Raw genomic sequence first — 15,463 nt, forward strand, 5'->3', positions numbered from 1 at the left:
GCGAAAGTAACTCTGTCTGTCTGTCTGTCTGTTACTCAATCACGCCTAATCTACTGAACCAATTTTCATGAAATTTGGTATGGAGATATTTTGATACCCGAGAAAGGACATAGGCTACTTTTTATCCCGGGAAAATGATCCAATCGCGGAAATCCCACGGGAACGGGAACTATGCGGGTTTTTCTTTGACTGCGCGGGCGAAGCTGCGGGGGGAAAGCTAGTAACTAATAAGGCGGTATATGTGCAGTCAAATTAAACTAGTAGTAAAAAAAACTATAACAATTTTATTACTACAATATTATAGTTAAGTTCAAATACTTATTTATTATTATACATGTCAATATTTATGTTTATAATCCAAAAAGTCCCTTACATTATAAAAATTTTTGCTTATTAGCCACATACCTATAAAGTTTTGTCATAAACTGTTTTGCGTCCAATTTCTTTAAATCGTCAGGAATATTATTATAAATTTTAACACACATAGCATGACAGTTTTGACGTGACAACGTCTTATAAATTGGTTTGCCGGGTGACACTTCAAGCTCTTACGCTCCGCTCCAAGAAGCTTAGGTATATCTATGGGCGTATTCAGAAAGAAAGCTTGAAACTTATAAGCGCTTATAAGCGCTTATCGGCGATTGTCAGCGCTGGTAACCCGCGCAGGAAAATATATGAATATGACAAGCGCCGATAAGCGCTTATAAGTTTCAAGCTTTCTTTCTGAATACGCCCTAATACACTGGAGATTGCACTATGACCATTGACTTGTCACAAGAAAATATAACCTTGAATGACGTCAGTGTTGTTTTTTGTCTCTTTCTGTGGGTGACCACACTGGTTTCTATATTCAGGATTTTTCGAAATAGAAAAAACTAAAAATCATGGTCTATAAATAATAACGACATATATTTTTAACAGTATTAATTATATTATAATATTACTGGCCATACTTTATAGGTACATACAATTTTAATTGGTATAGAATGATAGTTTTAAATAACTCTTGGCTACAAAGCCTGGATATGAACCGATATATAGGTAGCATTAACTTTGTAAATAGAGGAAAGTTGTGTTTTGCATCAGATGCTGTTTACCAAATTGTAAGCTACTCAGATCTTCTTTTTAAACGCGTTGCTTCGACGGGTCAATTTCAAGCCAAAATCATCAAAGAAAAACTGTTTATAATAAACGCCTTGCACAAATTTCAGCTAACTTTACAAAGTTTATTTTTCAAAAGGTATTTTTTTCTGGGTCGTAATCCTCAGTAATTTTACCCTTGATGGGCACATATATTTCTTTTTATTTTACTTTTTGGAAAGCTGAAATACCTAAAACAAAAAATATGAGGTAAGTTAAAAAAGTATAAATTTCAATGTAAAAACGAACAATCTTATAACTACATGTGAGTGCAATACCGATGTCGAGTGTTGTTTCATTAAATGATGCAAAATTTTACAATTTTTGCCATTGAAATGATTCTAAACAGGTAAATGCAGGAGTATTGAGGAATATTGTAAATAACGTAAATATACACTTGCCTGTGAAATTCTATGCCAGAATTTGGTGTCCAAACACTTCTGCAATTTTTCTCAATGCAATACATTATTTATATTCGGAAAATATTTATTAAATACGCAACAGTATTAACTTGAATATTCGAAGCGACGCAATTTTTTTGACACTTATGCCATATTGTCAAAGTGAGAGTTGCTACAATTTTATTATGGTAACTACCCATAATCAGGGAGTATCGTTTTTTAATAATTGGTCCAGATACTTATTTTATTTAGCATAAATAATAATTGTCTCATCCAAGAAGCTTATATCTAATACACTGGAGATTGCACTATGACCATTGACTTGTCACAAGAAAATATAACCTTGAATGACGTCACTGTTGTTTTTTGTCTCTTTCTGTGGGTGACCACACTGGTTTGTATATTCAGGATTTTTCGAAATAGAAAAAACTAAAAATCATGGTCTATAAATAATAACGACATATATTTTTAACAGTATTAATCTAATATATAAAAATCAATGCCACTTTTCGTTGTAATTCCATAACTCGAGAACGGCTGAACCGATTTCGATAATTCTTTTTTTATTATATTCCTTGAAGTACGAGGATGGTTCTTATGTAGAGAAAACGAAGCCGGGGCGGACCGCTAGTTATATTATAATATTACTGGCCAAACTTTATAGGTACATACAATTTTAATTGGTATGTAATATAGAATGATAGTTTTAAAATAACTCTTGGCTACAAAGCCTGGATATGAACCGATATATAGCATTAACATCCTTTGTAATTAGAGGAAAGTTGTGTTTTGCATCAGATGCTGTTTACCAAATTGTAAGCTACTCAGATCTTCTTTTTAAACGCGTTGCTTCGACGGGTCAATTTCAAGCCAAAATCATCAAAGAAAAACTGTTTATAATAAACGCCTGGGTTCTGGGTCGTAATCCTCAGTAATTTTACCCTTGATGGGCACATATATTTCTTTTTATTTTACTTTTTGGAAAGCTGAAATACCTAAAACAAAAAATATGAGGTAAGTTAAAAAAGTATAAATTTCAATGTAAAAACGAACAATCTTATAACTACATGTGAGTGCAATACCGATGTCGAGTGTTGTTTCATTACTAGTAAAAATCTTGAAAATGGTGTTCTAAATTTCATCATAATATTGTTATTACAATATATTATCTTCACTATCCATAAAAACTCGTCATCATGGTTACCTTACTTGTTAATTTTGTTTATTGAAAACTTGTTGAAAAATGATAAAGTATTAGGAAAATAACAAATTTAACATGACTGCTTTCTAAAATGATGCAAAATTTTACAATTTTTGCCATTGAAATGATTCTAAACAGGTAAATGCAGGAGTATTGAGGAATATTGTAAATAACGTAAATATACACTTGCCTGTGAAATTCTATGCCAGAATTTGGTGTCCAAACACTTCTGCAATTTTTCACAATGCAATACATTATTTATATTCGGAAAATATTTATTAAATACGCAACAATATTAACTTAAATATTCGAAGCGACGCAATTTTTTTGACACTTATGCCATATTGTCAAAGTGAGAGTTGCTACAATTTTATTATGGTAACTACCCATAATCAGGGAGTATCGCTTTTTAATAATTGGTCCAGATACTTATTTTATTAAGCATAAATAATAATTGTCTCATCCAACAATGCTTCTGAATGACGTTGTTGGCAATTTATCAACAAACTCATGTACAAAAACTAACCTTTTGCACAGAATATTACGGCATACATAGTAGCCTTGGGAAAACTTCGTATTATCAGTGGCAATACCAAGTTAGGTGTGAAAGTGATAAAACACAACAATTTCCTTGTTACACGTCAAATGTTCATACCCTCGTAACGCCCAGGCTATTTTTACCAAACATTGGCTTGCAGCCCAAGTACCTTTTAAAAGGTTCACATGGTGCGGACCCAGAGGTGATGAAATCTAAAAAAAGTGCCTTATTATTTCCGTATGAGCGTGGGATTTTTTCTGCATGTAAATGTATGTCAGTGGAAGGTTTTGAGACACTAAATAACCCCAAATTCGTTATTCTTTATTTAGGCATATGGGCTTTAATGTATTACAAAACCCGATTTCGCAAAATTCGTATTTTTGATATTATTGATTAGCGGTAGACAATATAGGGTTTATTTTATATTACAAAAAACAATGAACATAAATATTTGGATTAATACATGTCTTCCAAAATTTTAATGACCAAAAACATATCTCACACTAACAATCTGAGAAAAAAATATCAATTTTTGAACAATATGATCATTATTTTCTGTACTTATTATTTTTAAAGGCTAGTTTATCACGTGTTTTAGGATTTCTATCAGAAGAAATCCACTTCCAACAGATGACAGAAGCAAAAATTAACAAGTTTCGAAATTGGATCCAAAAACACTATATAATAGCAACCCATATACCTTTTAAAATCAGAATGATAGTAGGTAAATTGATATAATATTTCTATAGAACTTTTAAATACTTAATTTTGCAAATAAGAGTTGGTTTTTAATAAAAAAAACTATTATTTTCAGATTCTTCAGAACTGGAAGAGCTTTCTTGGTTTTGGTTTATGTTGTAATCCTCATCTCCAAATAGTTCATACTTTTCTATATCTGACTGATTTAAGCTTCATCTATTTGCTCATCTCTCATTGGGTTACCTGAAAAGGATAGGTACTAAAAGATTCTGTAACAGACTAAATAATTTACTTTATATTATGAAGGAGAAAACGGTCTAAATCATAAGTTGCAAAGGCAAATCAAATTGATTAGTGGTTTATTCCCTTATACCTTTTAAAATCCAATAAAATGTTAATACTCTTATACCTTCTAAAAGGTATCCAGACTTTACGAGGTTATTTTACACGCATATTCTTTATTTTCGCGTAAATCTAAATGTAATTATAATATTTACTTATTTGTCAACAAGCAGAGTAAGATACTCTCAGTTAAAAACCTAAGATTGCATCAATAATCATGGATTGAACTTACCACGTCCTCTAGTCAATCAAGATGGCCAGACTTTTCGCCGGAAATTACATATATTTTATTTTTCTATTGGCACTATTGCTTAACCATAGACAAAAACATACTTTCCAGTAGCCGGATAAAAAACAGTAATTAGATTTGGCGCGTAATTTAAAATGTTACGGCGTTTTCAAATCAGATACTGTCAGATACCTTTAAAAAGGTACCGTGGGCGTTTATGTCATAAAGTTGGATAACAGCTTGGGCCGGTACCACTATCGAGCTGCATGCCTTTTAATAGGTATCTGGGCGTTACGAGGTTATCGAAATCTCCAGTGTATAAGATATAAGCTTCTTGGTCTCATCCAACAATGCTTCTGAATGACGTTGTTGGCAATTTATCAACAAACTCATGTACAAAAACTAACCTTTTGCACAGAATATTACGGCATACATAGTAGCCTTGGGAAAACTTCGTATTAACAGTGGCAATACCAAGTTAGGTGTGAAAGTGATAAAACACAACAATTTTCTTGTTACACGTCAAATGTTCATACCGAAATCTCCAGTGTATAATGCCCCCTCCATACTACTCGCGAAGTTGAACGAGGTTAGACGAATAGAATAATGTAGAGAGGCACTTCGACTTACTTCGTCCAACTTTACCTCGCCTCGGCCGACTTCCGTTTGTTGTCGGTTTTTGCGCCCGAGTCAAAGGCCACGAAGTTACCTGAAGTTCGTTCTGAATATGAACGTATGCGTTCCTCGCGAAGTTGAACGAGTGTGTAGTGTAGCACCGCGGACTTCAGTCAACTTCGGCCGAGTACTTCGCCGAGGAACTTCGCGAGTAGTGTGGAGGAGGCATAAGATATAAGCTTCTTGCTCCGCTCACGTTATGCGCTCACAATGAGAGCGAGTGAGAGGCACGCGTCCCTTCCACTCGGGCATAGTTAGCCCGCCTAAGAGCGAGAGAGCCAGACATAAAAAGTCGTTGTCACGTAAAAATTTCGCCCGTATACCGACTTTACAGGCAAACAATTTTTTTGAGTACAAAGATACTTTATTTTGTAATCAACAAAGATGTTCTAGGTTTATGGTCAAGTATCAATCTAAAGTACCCGTCACGAGAAGCTATAAATTATGTAAACAAACATCTTTTACTAAGTAAACATTTTATACTGCGAGATAATAATAAATTGACCATATTCAATCGACATGAAATATAGACGGGTTATATGAAAGTAACAACCTATTTAATTTAGTCGGATCATATTTTAACGACGCAAAGCGCTATCGTTTGTGTTTCTTGGTACCGGAACGCGTCCGTCGCAGGGATTGTGAACTATCGGGACGCCATTTTGAAATAAACGCATCATTCGAGTTTCGAATGCGTACGAGTTTGTTTCATTGCTTTGCATATATCGCGGATCTGGTTGTTATTGTTAATTTTGTTATTGTTTCGTTATCACTTTTTTATTGTTGTTACTTTAATTGTTGCGTTAATTTTATTTGTTATTACGTATAATGGAGCCAGTAGCCAGTACATCTAAGGAAATAAATTCGCCACGAAAAAAACGTCAAAAGGTGCGTAATACAATTTATCTTTACTTAATAATTTATTAAATCTTAAACAAATTCATTTTTTTTGTTGGTCCAAATGTTGTGAACTCCTGAACACTTGTTTACAAAATTTATAGCTTCTCATGACGGTTACTTTAGATGACGTAAATTCCCGTACATTTCTTGAGCCGTGGTAAATAATCTTTGATTATTTTTAACAAATTTGCAAATTTCAAATATGTAAAGTAAAGGCACGGCAAAGTTAATAATTTAAGTTTTATAAAAAGGGGTTTGCATGATTCGAAAGGCCCTACATCACATATAGCTCGGATGCATTTTTTTTGTGATACAAAAGCTTTCTTTATATTTACTCAAGATTTACTCCATTTCCCCATACTAAAGTCCTTAGTTTATGTCCATATATCTTAAAAATTGACACTACATGCGTGGTATGCCGATATTGCTGTCTTTATGTCAGTTATTTTACGAAGACGTCTGAGTACATATACATATATACATATTTATTCTTTTACATACTTTTTCAATATGAGATGTCCAATTTATTGTTATGTTCTAGTTTTAAGTCAGATCCAGGTTTATTTAAATTGACACTACATGCGTGGTATGCCGATATTGCTGTCTTTATGTCAGTTATTTTACGAAGACGTCTGAGTACATATACATATTTATTCTTTTACATACTTTTTCAATATGAGATGTCCAATTTATTGTTATGTTCTAGTTTTAAGTCAGATCCAGGTTTATTTAATGCCTCCTCCACATCCAACTCGCGAATTTGAACGAGGTTAGACGAATAGAATAATGTAGAGAGGCACTTCGGCTTACTTCGTCCAACTTCACCTCGCCTCGGTCGACTTCCGTTTGTTGTCGGTTTTTTGGCCCGAGTCAAAGGGCACGAAGTTACCTGAAGTTCGTTCTGAATATGAACGTATGCGCTCCTCGCGAAGTTGAACGAGTGTGTAGTGTAGCACCGCGGACTTCAGTCAACTTCGGCCGAGTACTTCGCCTAGGAACTTCGCGAGTAGTGTGGAGGAGGCATAAGAATTGAATAAAATTTGTTTTATTTAGGTTAAATTTGAGATTGTTCAAGGTCAGCCAATTAATTAAATAGTCAATAATATTATAATCACAATTTATATCACGTTATAATGAATAATTTGCACTAAATTTTATTTTTATCTTTGTAATTATTTTATTTTTATTCTGCGAAAATATGACACTCGTAGACCGTGGCATTTTGAGGACTATGTCAATGTCAAAAGTTTATTAATTTATTTCGATTATCGATACGTCGAAATGGCATGAAAATAAATTTCTTAAATTTCAGCTATATGTACAGTTTTTAAATCAATTAATTCATCACTGAACTTAACCACATTATCGTAGTGGTATTGGCATCATAAAATTAGTGTCACATAAATTAGGTCTTATTTCGTCTGAAAAATAAGGACAATGTTCAAAAAATTTAAAGATAAACTTGCAGAAGAAGTTAAATCATCTCCCCAAAGAATTCAACAATTTGCCCAAGCTGCTCAGGTAATATTTCGAAAATCAATAACAATCTATAGAAAATATTAAAAGATTGAATTGTAACTAAAGAGATTCAATAAATAAAAGTAAATAAATTACGTCACTGGTTATTGATAAACTTTTTAAAATAGTTGGTAAAACTTTCAGGCAGCAGTTACCTCTGCATCTAGCAGCATATCAGATATTACCAACAATGATTTGTTCTCAATAGGGGATAATGGTAAGATATACAAAAAATTATAATTAAGAAAGCAAATTATATCCACACATAATATTATGTTTATATGGGATATAATTCTCCATGTGTATAAATTAAGAAACTAATGTAAATATATTTATATTAATGGGAATAAAGAGGCAGAGAATAAATTTCATTTTCAGATATACCAAATAAGAATCAGACAAATCCAAACAATAAGGATAATATTGTGATGCAAAACTCTGCTCTAGCCATGCAAGGTAGCTCAGATTTAGCTGATTTTACAGTAAATTATGAGGTAAGGAGATTTTAAAATTTTTGTGTGTGTTAAATTGAAACTGTGAAATTCAAGTGCAAATTAACAATTAATTGTATTTTTTAGGATAAACATAGACAGCGGCGACTATCAAATAGTTCATTTGCTAGCGACATATCATTTCGACTGCCTAACTATGAAAGCCCATCAATGTATCATTTGCAGGTAACATTGAAATATAAAATAAGTATCTTTAAGTATTAAACTCTTATACTACTACTAGCGGTCCGCCCGGGCTTCGCCCGTGGTACATATGAAAAATAGATGTTGACGATTCTCAGACTTACCCGATATGCACAGAAAATTTCATGAGAATCGGTCCAGCCGTTTTAGAGGAGTATGCAGACTAACATTGTGACACGAGAATTTAATATATAAGAAGATTATTTTTCTTTACTCACATTGTATTGCTATAAGTTAAAATGTAAAAAGAAACATCTTAATCATTTTAGTCAGATATGGAAGTATCAGCAAGTGAAGCAGAAGAGAAAGGTTTTACCACTGGAAATGTAAATCTTGACCGAGTGACTAAGGAACAACTATATGCTGCATACAGAAGGACACAGGATAGGTGTAAAAAATATAAAACCCAATATTCAGATTTAGCTCGGCATTATAAACTCCTGGAAAGGGAAAATGCTAAAGCAAGGGTTTGTATTTTAATTTAAATTTACAATAATATTGATTATTTCTTTTATCAATAGGCATGACAAAAGATTTTGAAATTATCTTCCTAAATGTGTGTATACGTTTACAATACAAGAAAAACCCTATGTTTCGGTAATATACTTAAATTAAATGAAGATAAAAGCCATTTTTCCAAAAATATTAACTGTGCCAAAACAGCTTGCATGTCATGACACATGCGTAGGCGTGTCGTCACTCTATAGTAAATACGTAATTATCTGTATACATAGTGAAGAAAAAAAAAATTAATATGTGTTATAGAAACAAATCTCAAAGTTTATAAGTGGTTTGCAGTATTGCAGTGTGAATTCACATAAAAATAATACCCAAACAAGTGATAACTGCGTTAAAAACAACCGACTTCAAACTTGCACTTGCAACATTTACAAATACAGACAAAAATGCTCATAAAATAAAAACTACTGGGCCTATCCGAATAAAATTTTTATGGGACCAATTCGACACTATCCCGCATCGAACAAAAAAAGAATCACGAAAATCGGTTCAGTAACCTCGGAGTAATCGGTGTACATACATAAAAAAAAAACATACAGGCCGAATTGATAACCTCCTCCTTTTTTTTTGAAGTCGGTTAAAAAGTGTTAGTTATTGTTTCAAGCGAGAAAATATGTATGTATTACATATTTTTTTATTAAATAAGAAATTATTGTATACAGTTAGCGCCGGGAAACCCGAACCACGTATTCGTGAATTCTCAATTACCTATATTTCTGTTCTGAGTCGATAAAGCATACATGAAACAATAGAAAATAAATAAAAATGCGTTTTCTCAACATATTCATAACAACAAAACACACCTGACGTGAAGTTGTTTACACAGGCGTGACGTCACGCGTGTTTTAATTTATTACAGGCACTAGTTTAAATTTATTATTTACTAGCTTCCGTCCGCGACTCCGTCTGCGCGGATGTCCGTCTTCGCGTGGATGGTTTATTTCTCCATTTCGAGTAACTCTGACAATGACATCTTATAAAAAACAGAATCCACTGCGGGTAACGCAACGTGTGTTCGCGGTTCTACAGAACAACGTCTGTGGATAAAACTGAAAAATTAAGATTTTTTTTTCACGTATTTTTTCAGGATAAAAAGTATCCTATTTTACGCCCAGGATAATAAGGTATAATCATACCAAGTTTCGTCGAAATCGAACTGTTAGTTTTCACGTGATGTCAGCATATACAGACAGACAGACAAAAATTTTTTTAATCACATATTTGGGTTTGGTATCGATCCAGTAACACCCCCTGATATTTATTTTTTCAATATTTTCAATGTTCAGAATTGACCCTTCTACAGATTTATAGTCTAAGATCCAAATATAGGTCGACCTTCACCGGCGTGATAATAGAATGAGACCAATTTTATAATAAATTTAGTCTATTAAAAGATGTATTAAAAATGGGTTTACTGGGAAAATCCTGGACAGGAAATTTTTGGTAAAGGTCGACTTATGTTCGGATCTTCTACTATTATTATATATACAGATTTATTATACAATTTCCCTTAAAAACACTAATTCGATCATTTATGGATACTGTCGTCATGCCTATTGTCTTTTTGTTGTCCTCATATTGCTTTAATTTCATTTAACTTTTTTTATAAGATACTTCGTGTAGATTCTAATTCATTTTTTATTTAAGTAAGATTTACTATCGTATATAATTTGTGTTATATTTTGTAAATTGTTTTCTTATATTATTATTTATTAATTCTTTTTTTTTCATGTAGAATGTGTTAGTTGAAACTCAGGATAAAGCTCTCAGAAGAATATCAGAATTAAAAGAACAGTGTTCATTAGAACAGAGTGCAAAAGTAAGTTTTATACCAATACCATCCTCTCATTTCATCTCATTAATTTAAAGTATGATGTAACAATCAAACTTTTTTATAGGCACATCTTGAAAAAGCTCTTCGTGTTGATATTGAAGAAAAGCAAATGAAAATTGATGCTTTAAGTACTCAGCTCAATCTCTTGCAAAGCAATAATATCCCAGAAAATAAAGAAAACGCAACAGAAAATTCTCACATGCCATTAATTAATTTGAATGAAGAAAATGAATGTAAAGATAAAATAAAGGAGGAAGAAGAAGTCTCTGTCATAAATAATAAAATTGAAAAGCTAGAGCAACTGTTAGCCAAGTATAAAGATTCTTTAAAAACTGTTAAGGAAAAGAATTCTAATATGACAGCTGAAATTCAGAAATTAACATTAGATTTAGAAGCAAAATCGAAAGAAAATATTCAGCTACAGATAAATATAGAAAAAATGTCAGAGAGCAAAAAACAAGTCCAAGAACTATTAGAAAAAATAGAAAGCTTAGAAAACATAAATAACACCCTTGAATTTTCAAAGAATAAAGAAAAATCGATTTTGGAAGCAAATTTACAAAACGCTAAAGAGGAAATATCACAATTACAAAAAAAGGTGCAAATCTTAAGTAAAAGAGAAGAAGAATATGCTATTTCCCTTGCAGAAAATAAATTGAGTATCCATAAAGAACTTGAGAGTAAAGAAGCAGAAATTAAGTCACTCAAAGACAGTTTAGCTAATAGTCAAAATGAAATCAAGTCTTTAAACAAATCAGTAAAAGACTATCAAAATGAGATTGTCAAGTTGGAAGGGGAACACTCAAAATTGACAAATGACCTGCACAATCTAAATGTAGCAATAACTAAATCGGAAGAATTAAATAAAGATATAGAAAAGTTGAATGATAAAGTAAAATTACTGGAAGGTCTCAAAACAAAATCTGAAGAAGATATTAACTGTCTCCATTTGCAATTAAAACAAGAGACAGCTGAAAAATTGTCAGTAATTGATAGAAATGTTTATTTAGAAAGTCGTAACTCACAGTTAACTGAAGACAATGAGAAAAAGAGATCCCAAATTAACAAGCTTGAAAATGAAAATGTTTCCCTTAAACAACATTTGGAGGATGTAAAGAAGTCATTAGAACAACATAATCAAGATGATTTGGAATCCCATCAACTAAGGCTAACAGAGGAGGTGACTGCCTGGAAACTAAAGTGTAGCAGTTTGGAATCAGAAATACAAGAGGAGAGGGTTGAATTAGTCAAATTACAATCAGAAATTGAAAAATTATTGAATAATCATGAATCATTACAAAATCAAAATATTCAACTTAATAAATCACTTGATCATTTTAAAGCCGAAAATGTAACATTACTCCAAAAAGTAGACAAATATCAGAAGATACACTACAAGTTAAAAGATTTAAAAAAGGAGCTATTGGATATTCAAAATATAGTTGTACTTACTTCTACTGAGTCAAAACTGCTCACTAAAAAAGTTTTGACAGAATGGATACCTCAAATAAAAGAAAATATAAATTTTGATGCATTCCAACAAGATACCAATAAAATACAACAGAGCAATACACAATTAAAAGAAGAGATTGCAAAAATTACCAATGATTATAAATTGCTTAAGGATAATGCTAATTTACTTCAAAAAGATAGTTTATCTTTGAAAGAGGCTTTAGAGAGCCGTGTTTCAGAATGCACAGTTCTCTCTGAAAAAATACAGAATATGCAAATGGAACATGATGAATATGTTGTGGGATTGAAAAATAAATTAAAATCTATAGAAGAACACAATGTTAGTTTGGAAACTAAAGTCAAAATATTAGAAGCCACTATTATTGCGCTCCGTGAAGAATTAGATACTGTTAAAAATGAAAATCAAAGCAAACAAAAGAAGATTGACTCTTTATTGGCAGAAAATAATGAAGTTACAAAAATTAGAAACGAAAATTCAGGGAAACAAGATTATATTTATGAGTTGGAAAGCAAGTTACAGATTATTGAACAACAAAATGGTAATTTAAAACGATTACAAGAAGAATTAGATAAAAAGAACACATCATTGGAGTCTCAGCTGAGTGAAAAACTTACAACACACCATGAAACAGAGGATAATTTAAAAATGTTAGAAAAAGAAAACAAGGAATTAAAATTGTCCATTGCTGAAATTGAAAATAATTCTAAAAATGTTGAATCCAAATTAGTCGAGCTACACAAATGTCAAAGTGTATTAGAAAGTGATATTAATAAATTGAAACAGGAAAATAATGAATTAATTTCTTCTAAAGCAGATATGGAAGAAAAGCACAAAAACATGTTAGATCAAGTTCAAAACAAAAATTTAGAAATGGACAAAAATGTACAGACACTAAATCAGAATTATCAAGAGTTGAAAACGATACATGCAGAGACTGAAAACAAATATATGATGGCTGAAAATGAATTACATGAACTGCAAAATGTGCATAGTGAAATCAAAAAACAAAAAGAAAATTTAGAGGAAACTGTTTTAAAATTGGAAAATGAAGTATCTAATCAAATTCAACAAATAAAAGATCTAAATGAGGATATTAAGTTGCACAATAGTAAAACATGTGAATGTGACTTCCTCAAAGATGAAAATAGACGGTTGTGTTCAGATATTGAAGGCTTACAAACATACTTAAGTAAGATTTCGAAGGAGAATAGTGACTTGAATGACAAAATGAGAGAATTGATTGCATCAAGTGACAATCTGCCAGATGGGAATGAGGAACTTAAAAACGAAATACAACTTGGTAAAGAGAAGATTGAAGATTTGTTACGGGAAAATTCCTTATTAATTGAAGAAAACTTAGAATTAAAAGATCAAATACAATCACAAAATAACAGTACTACCAACGTTCAATCAATTCAGAAAAGGAGCACAAATGATAATCATAGTGAATTGAAAGATATTCATGAAAAGTATTATAGTTTACTAGAAAACAAAAGTCAGCTAGAATTAAAGGTCAATGAACTAGAGCAAATGAATAACTCATTAAATAAAAATGTTGATCATACACAAAACAATTATGAAAGACTTAAATTGTCAAATGAGAAACTGCAACGAAAACTTGATGAAGCGCTTGTTAGTTTAAGGCATCTGCATGCTCTTGAAGAAAACACCGAGTTGGAGTACTTAAGGAACATACTTTACGAATACCTTACAGGGTCAGGGACTCACTCTTTAACATTAGCGAAAGTTTTGGCAGCTGTCGTTAAATTCGATGATAGACAAACTGAACAGATACTTCAAAAAGAAAAAGAACGCCAAGGATTCGTAAGTTAAATTACAAGTTCATAATTTTTTTGCAATCACAATGCTTTGATATGCCCCATTAAAATGCTTTTATTTTTGTTTCAGCTTCATCAACTAGGAATCATTTGATACGAGGAAATATAGAAATATTTGTTAATATGTAAATACCATAACTATAATTATAATCCATACTAAAATTATAAATGCGAAAGTAACTCTGTCTGTCTGTCTGTTACTCAATCACGCCTAAACTACTGAACCAATTTTCATGAAATTTGGTATGGAGATAGTTTGACACCCGAGAAAGGACATAGGCTACTTTTTTTCCCGGGAAAATGACGCAATCCCAGAAATCCCACGGGAACGGGAACTATGCGGGTTTTTCTTTGACTGCGCGGGCGAAGCCGCGGGCGGAAACCTAGTTTACTATAAAGGCGATTGAAGTTTTTCACTTTTATATTAATCAAAGATATAGGTAATGCAAGTAGGTAATCTAATACAATGAACAAAATTTGAATAAAAGAAACTGTTTTATTTTCTTTTCTATAGAAGTATACAATTTATTTATTAGTCATAAACACAAAATAATATACTAGATTTTGCAATCTTAAATTGGTGTTTTTGATATCACATAAAGTACTTTATAATAAATAAAACTGCCTAAAATGAAGTGATCAGTAAGTACAAATGCTGAACTAGCTATTACATAGATGTTATTGCACCAGACAATTAAAAATTTCCCATCAGTAACATTTTTAAAATAATATTATTATTTCGTCATTGCATTATCTGTATTGTACTGTCATGGGGATGGTATGCATATCTTTGATATTAATTTTAATTAATTAATTTTTCACATTGTTATCACTTATGACTTAATTATTAAACTTTAGGAATGACTGTATAATATATTATAATAATTGTGCCTGAATTAATTATTGTACTAAATTATATTTATTTTATTTTTCATATTACCTTTAAAATTCCCACTAAGGGGAGTAATATACACTTAGAGCTTAGATTAAGGATGGGTCTATCGATTGGTACGACCGCGCGCGGAGACCAATCCTTAGTGCTGATTTACACAGGGTCAGTAGACAAGTCAGTCGCGGCGCCGAAATTGGCGCCGCGACTGACTTTAACTGTTTACATGAAGTAAGTAGTAGTGGTGCGTTTCTCACGGTGACCACGTTTGTGAAGTCAGTGGGAAAAATGAATTCACGAAAACAACTGAAACGACGATTTCATTATTTGTTTTTTTTTTATTAAAAATTTTTCAATTTTGCTGTTGAATAAGTTAATAGAAATTGTAGAAAATGAGATAACTAAAAATAAACGACAATGGGTAAGAAAATAGATTTAGGGATTTAATATCCCAAAGGCACTCGTTTTTGTCATATAATTGCACCAATTTTAAGGTTTCGTCTTCGCTTACGGGTCATTTTTATCGCAAGCGAAAAAAACGTGGTCACTCTACAACGCAGCGGCAGTGACT

General features: G+C 31.9%; 1 protein-coding gene and 1 long non-coding RNA gene across 2 annotated transcripts; one reads left to right on the forward strand and one right to left on the reverse strand.

The window, feature by feature from the left end:
* Window positions 1–3,588: 3,588 nt before the first annotated feature.
* LOC123705635 lies at window positions 3,589–4,846 on the reverse strand. The gene is made up of 2 exons (XR_006753322.1): window positions 4,554–4,846; window positions 3,589–4,222 (listed from the first exon to the last, which is right to left on the reverse strand). It is a non-coding gene; the product is annotated as an uncharacterized LOC123705635 (long non-coding RNA).
* Window positions 4,847–7,418: 2,572 nt separating this feature from the next.
* Window positions 7,419–14,210, forward strand: LOC123704926 (golgin subfamily A member 4-like). The gene is made up of 8 exons (XM_045653430.1): window positions 7,419–7,646; window positions 7,788–7,860; window positions 8,022–8,137; window positions 8,222–8,320; window positions 8,608–8,805; window positions 10,593–10,676; window positions 10,756–13,989; window positions 14,074–14,210. The coding sequence occupies exons 1-8, from the start codon at window positions 7,563–7,565 to the stop codon at window positions 14,095–14,097; spliced, it is 3,912 nt and encodes a 1,303-aa protein (XP_045509386.1). The 5' UTR covers window positions 7,419–7,562; the 3' UTR covers window positions 14,098–14,210.
* The last annotated feature ends 1,253 nt before the right edge of the window (window positions 14,211–15,463 follow it).

This window comes from Colias croceus, chromosome 2 (genome assembly GCF_905220415.1).
Source record: "Colias croceus chromosome 2, ilColCroc2.1".
In the NCBI taxonomy this organism is placed as follows: Eukaryota; Metazoa; Arthropoda; class Insecta; order Lepidoptera; family Pieridae; genus Colias; species Colias croceus.

What these genes read in the sequence shown, in the direction of transcription:
- LOC123704926 (XM_045653430.1), top strand. Translation starts at nt 7,563, where the DNA reads ATGTTCAAAAAATTTAAAGATAAACTTGCAGAAGAAGTTAAATCATCT. An exon ending in CATCAATGTATCATTTGCAG is followed by an intron (nt 8,321 to 8,607) that starts GTAACATTGAAA and finishes TAATCATTTTAG; the next exon opens with TCAGATATGGAAGTATCAGC. An exon ending in AAAAAGAACGCCAAGGATTC is followed by an intron (nt 13,990 to 14,073) that starts GTAAGTTAAATT and finishes TTTTTGTTTCAG; the next exon opens with CTTCATCAACTAGGAATCAT.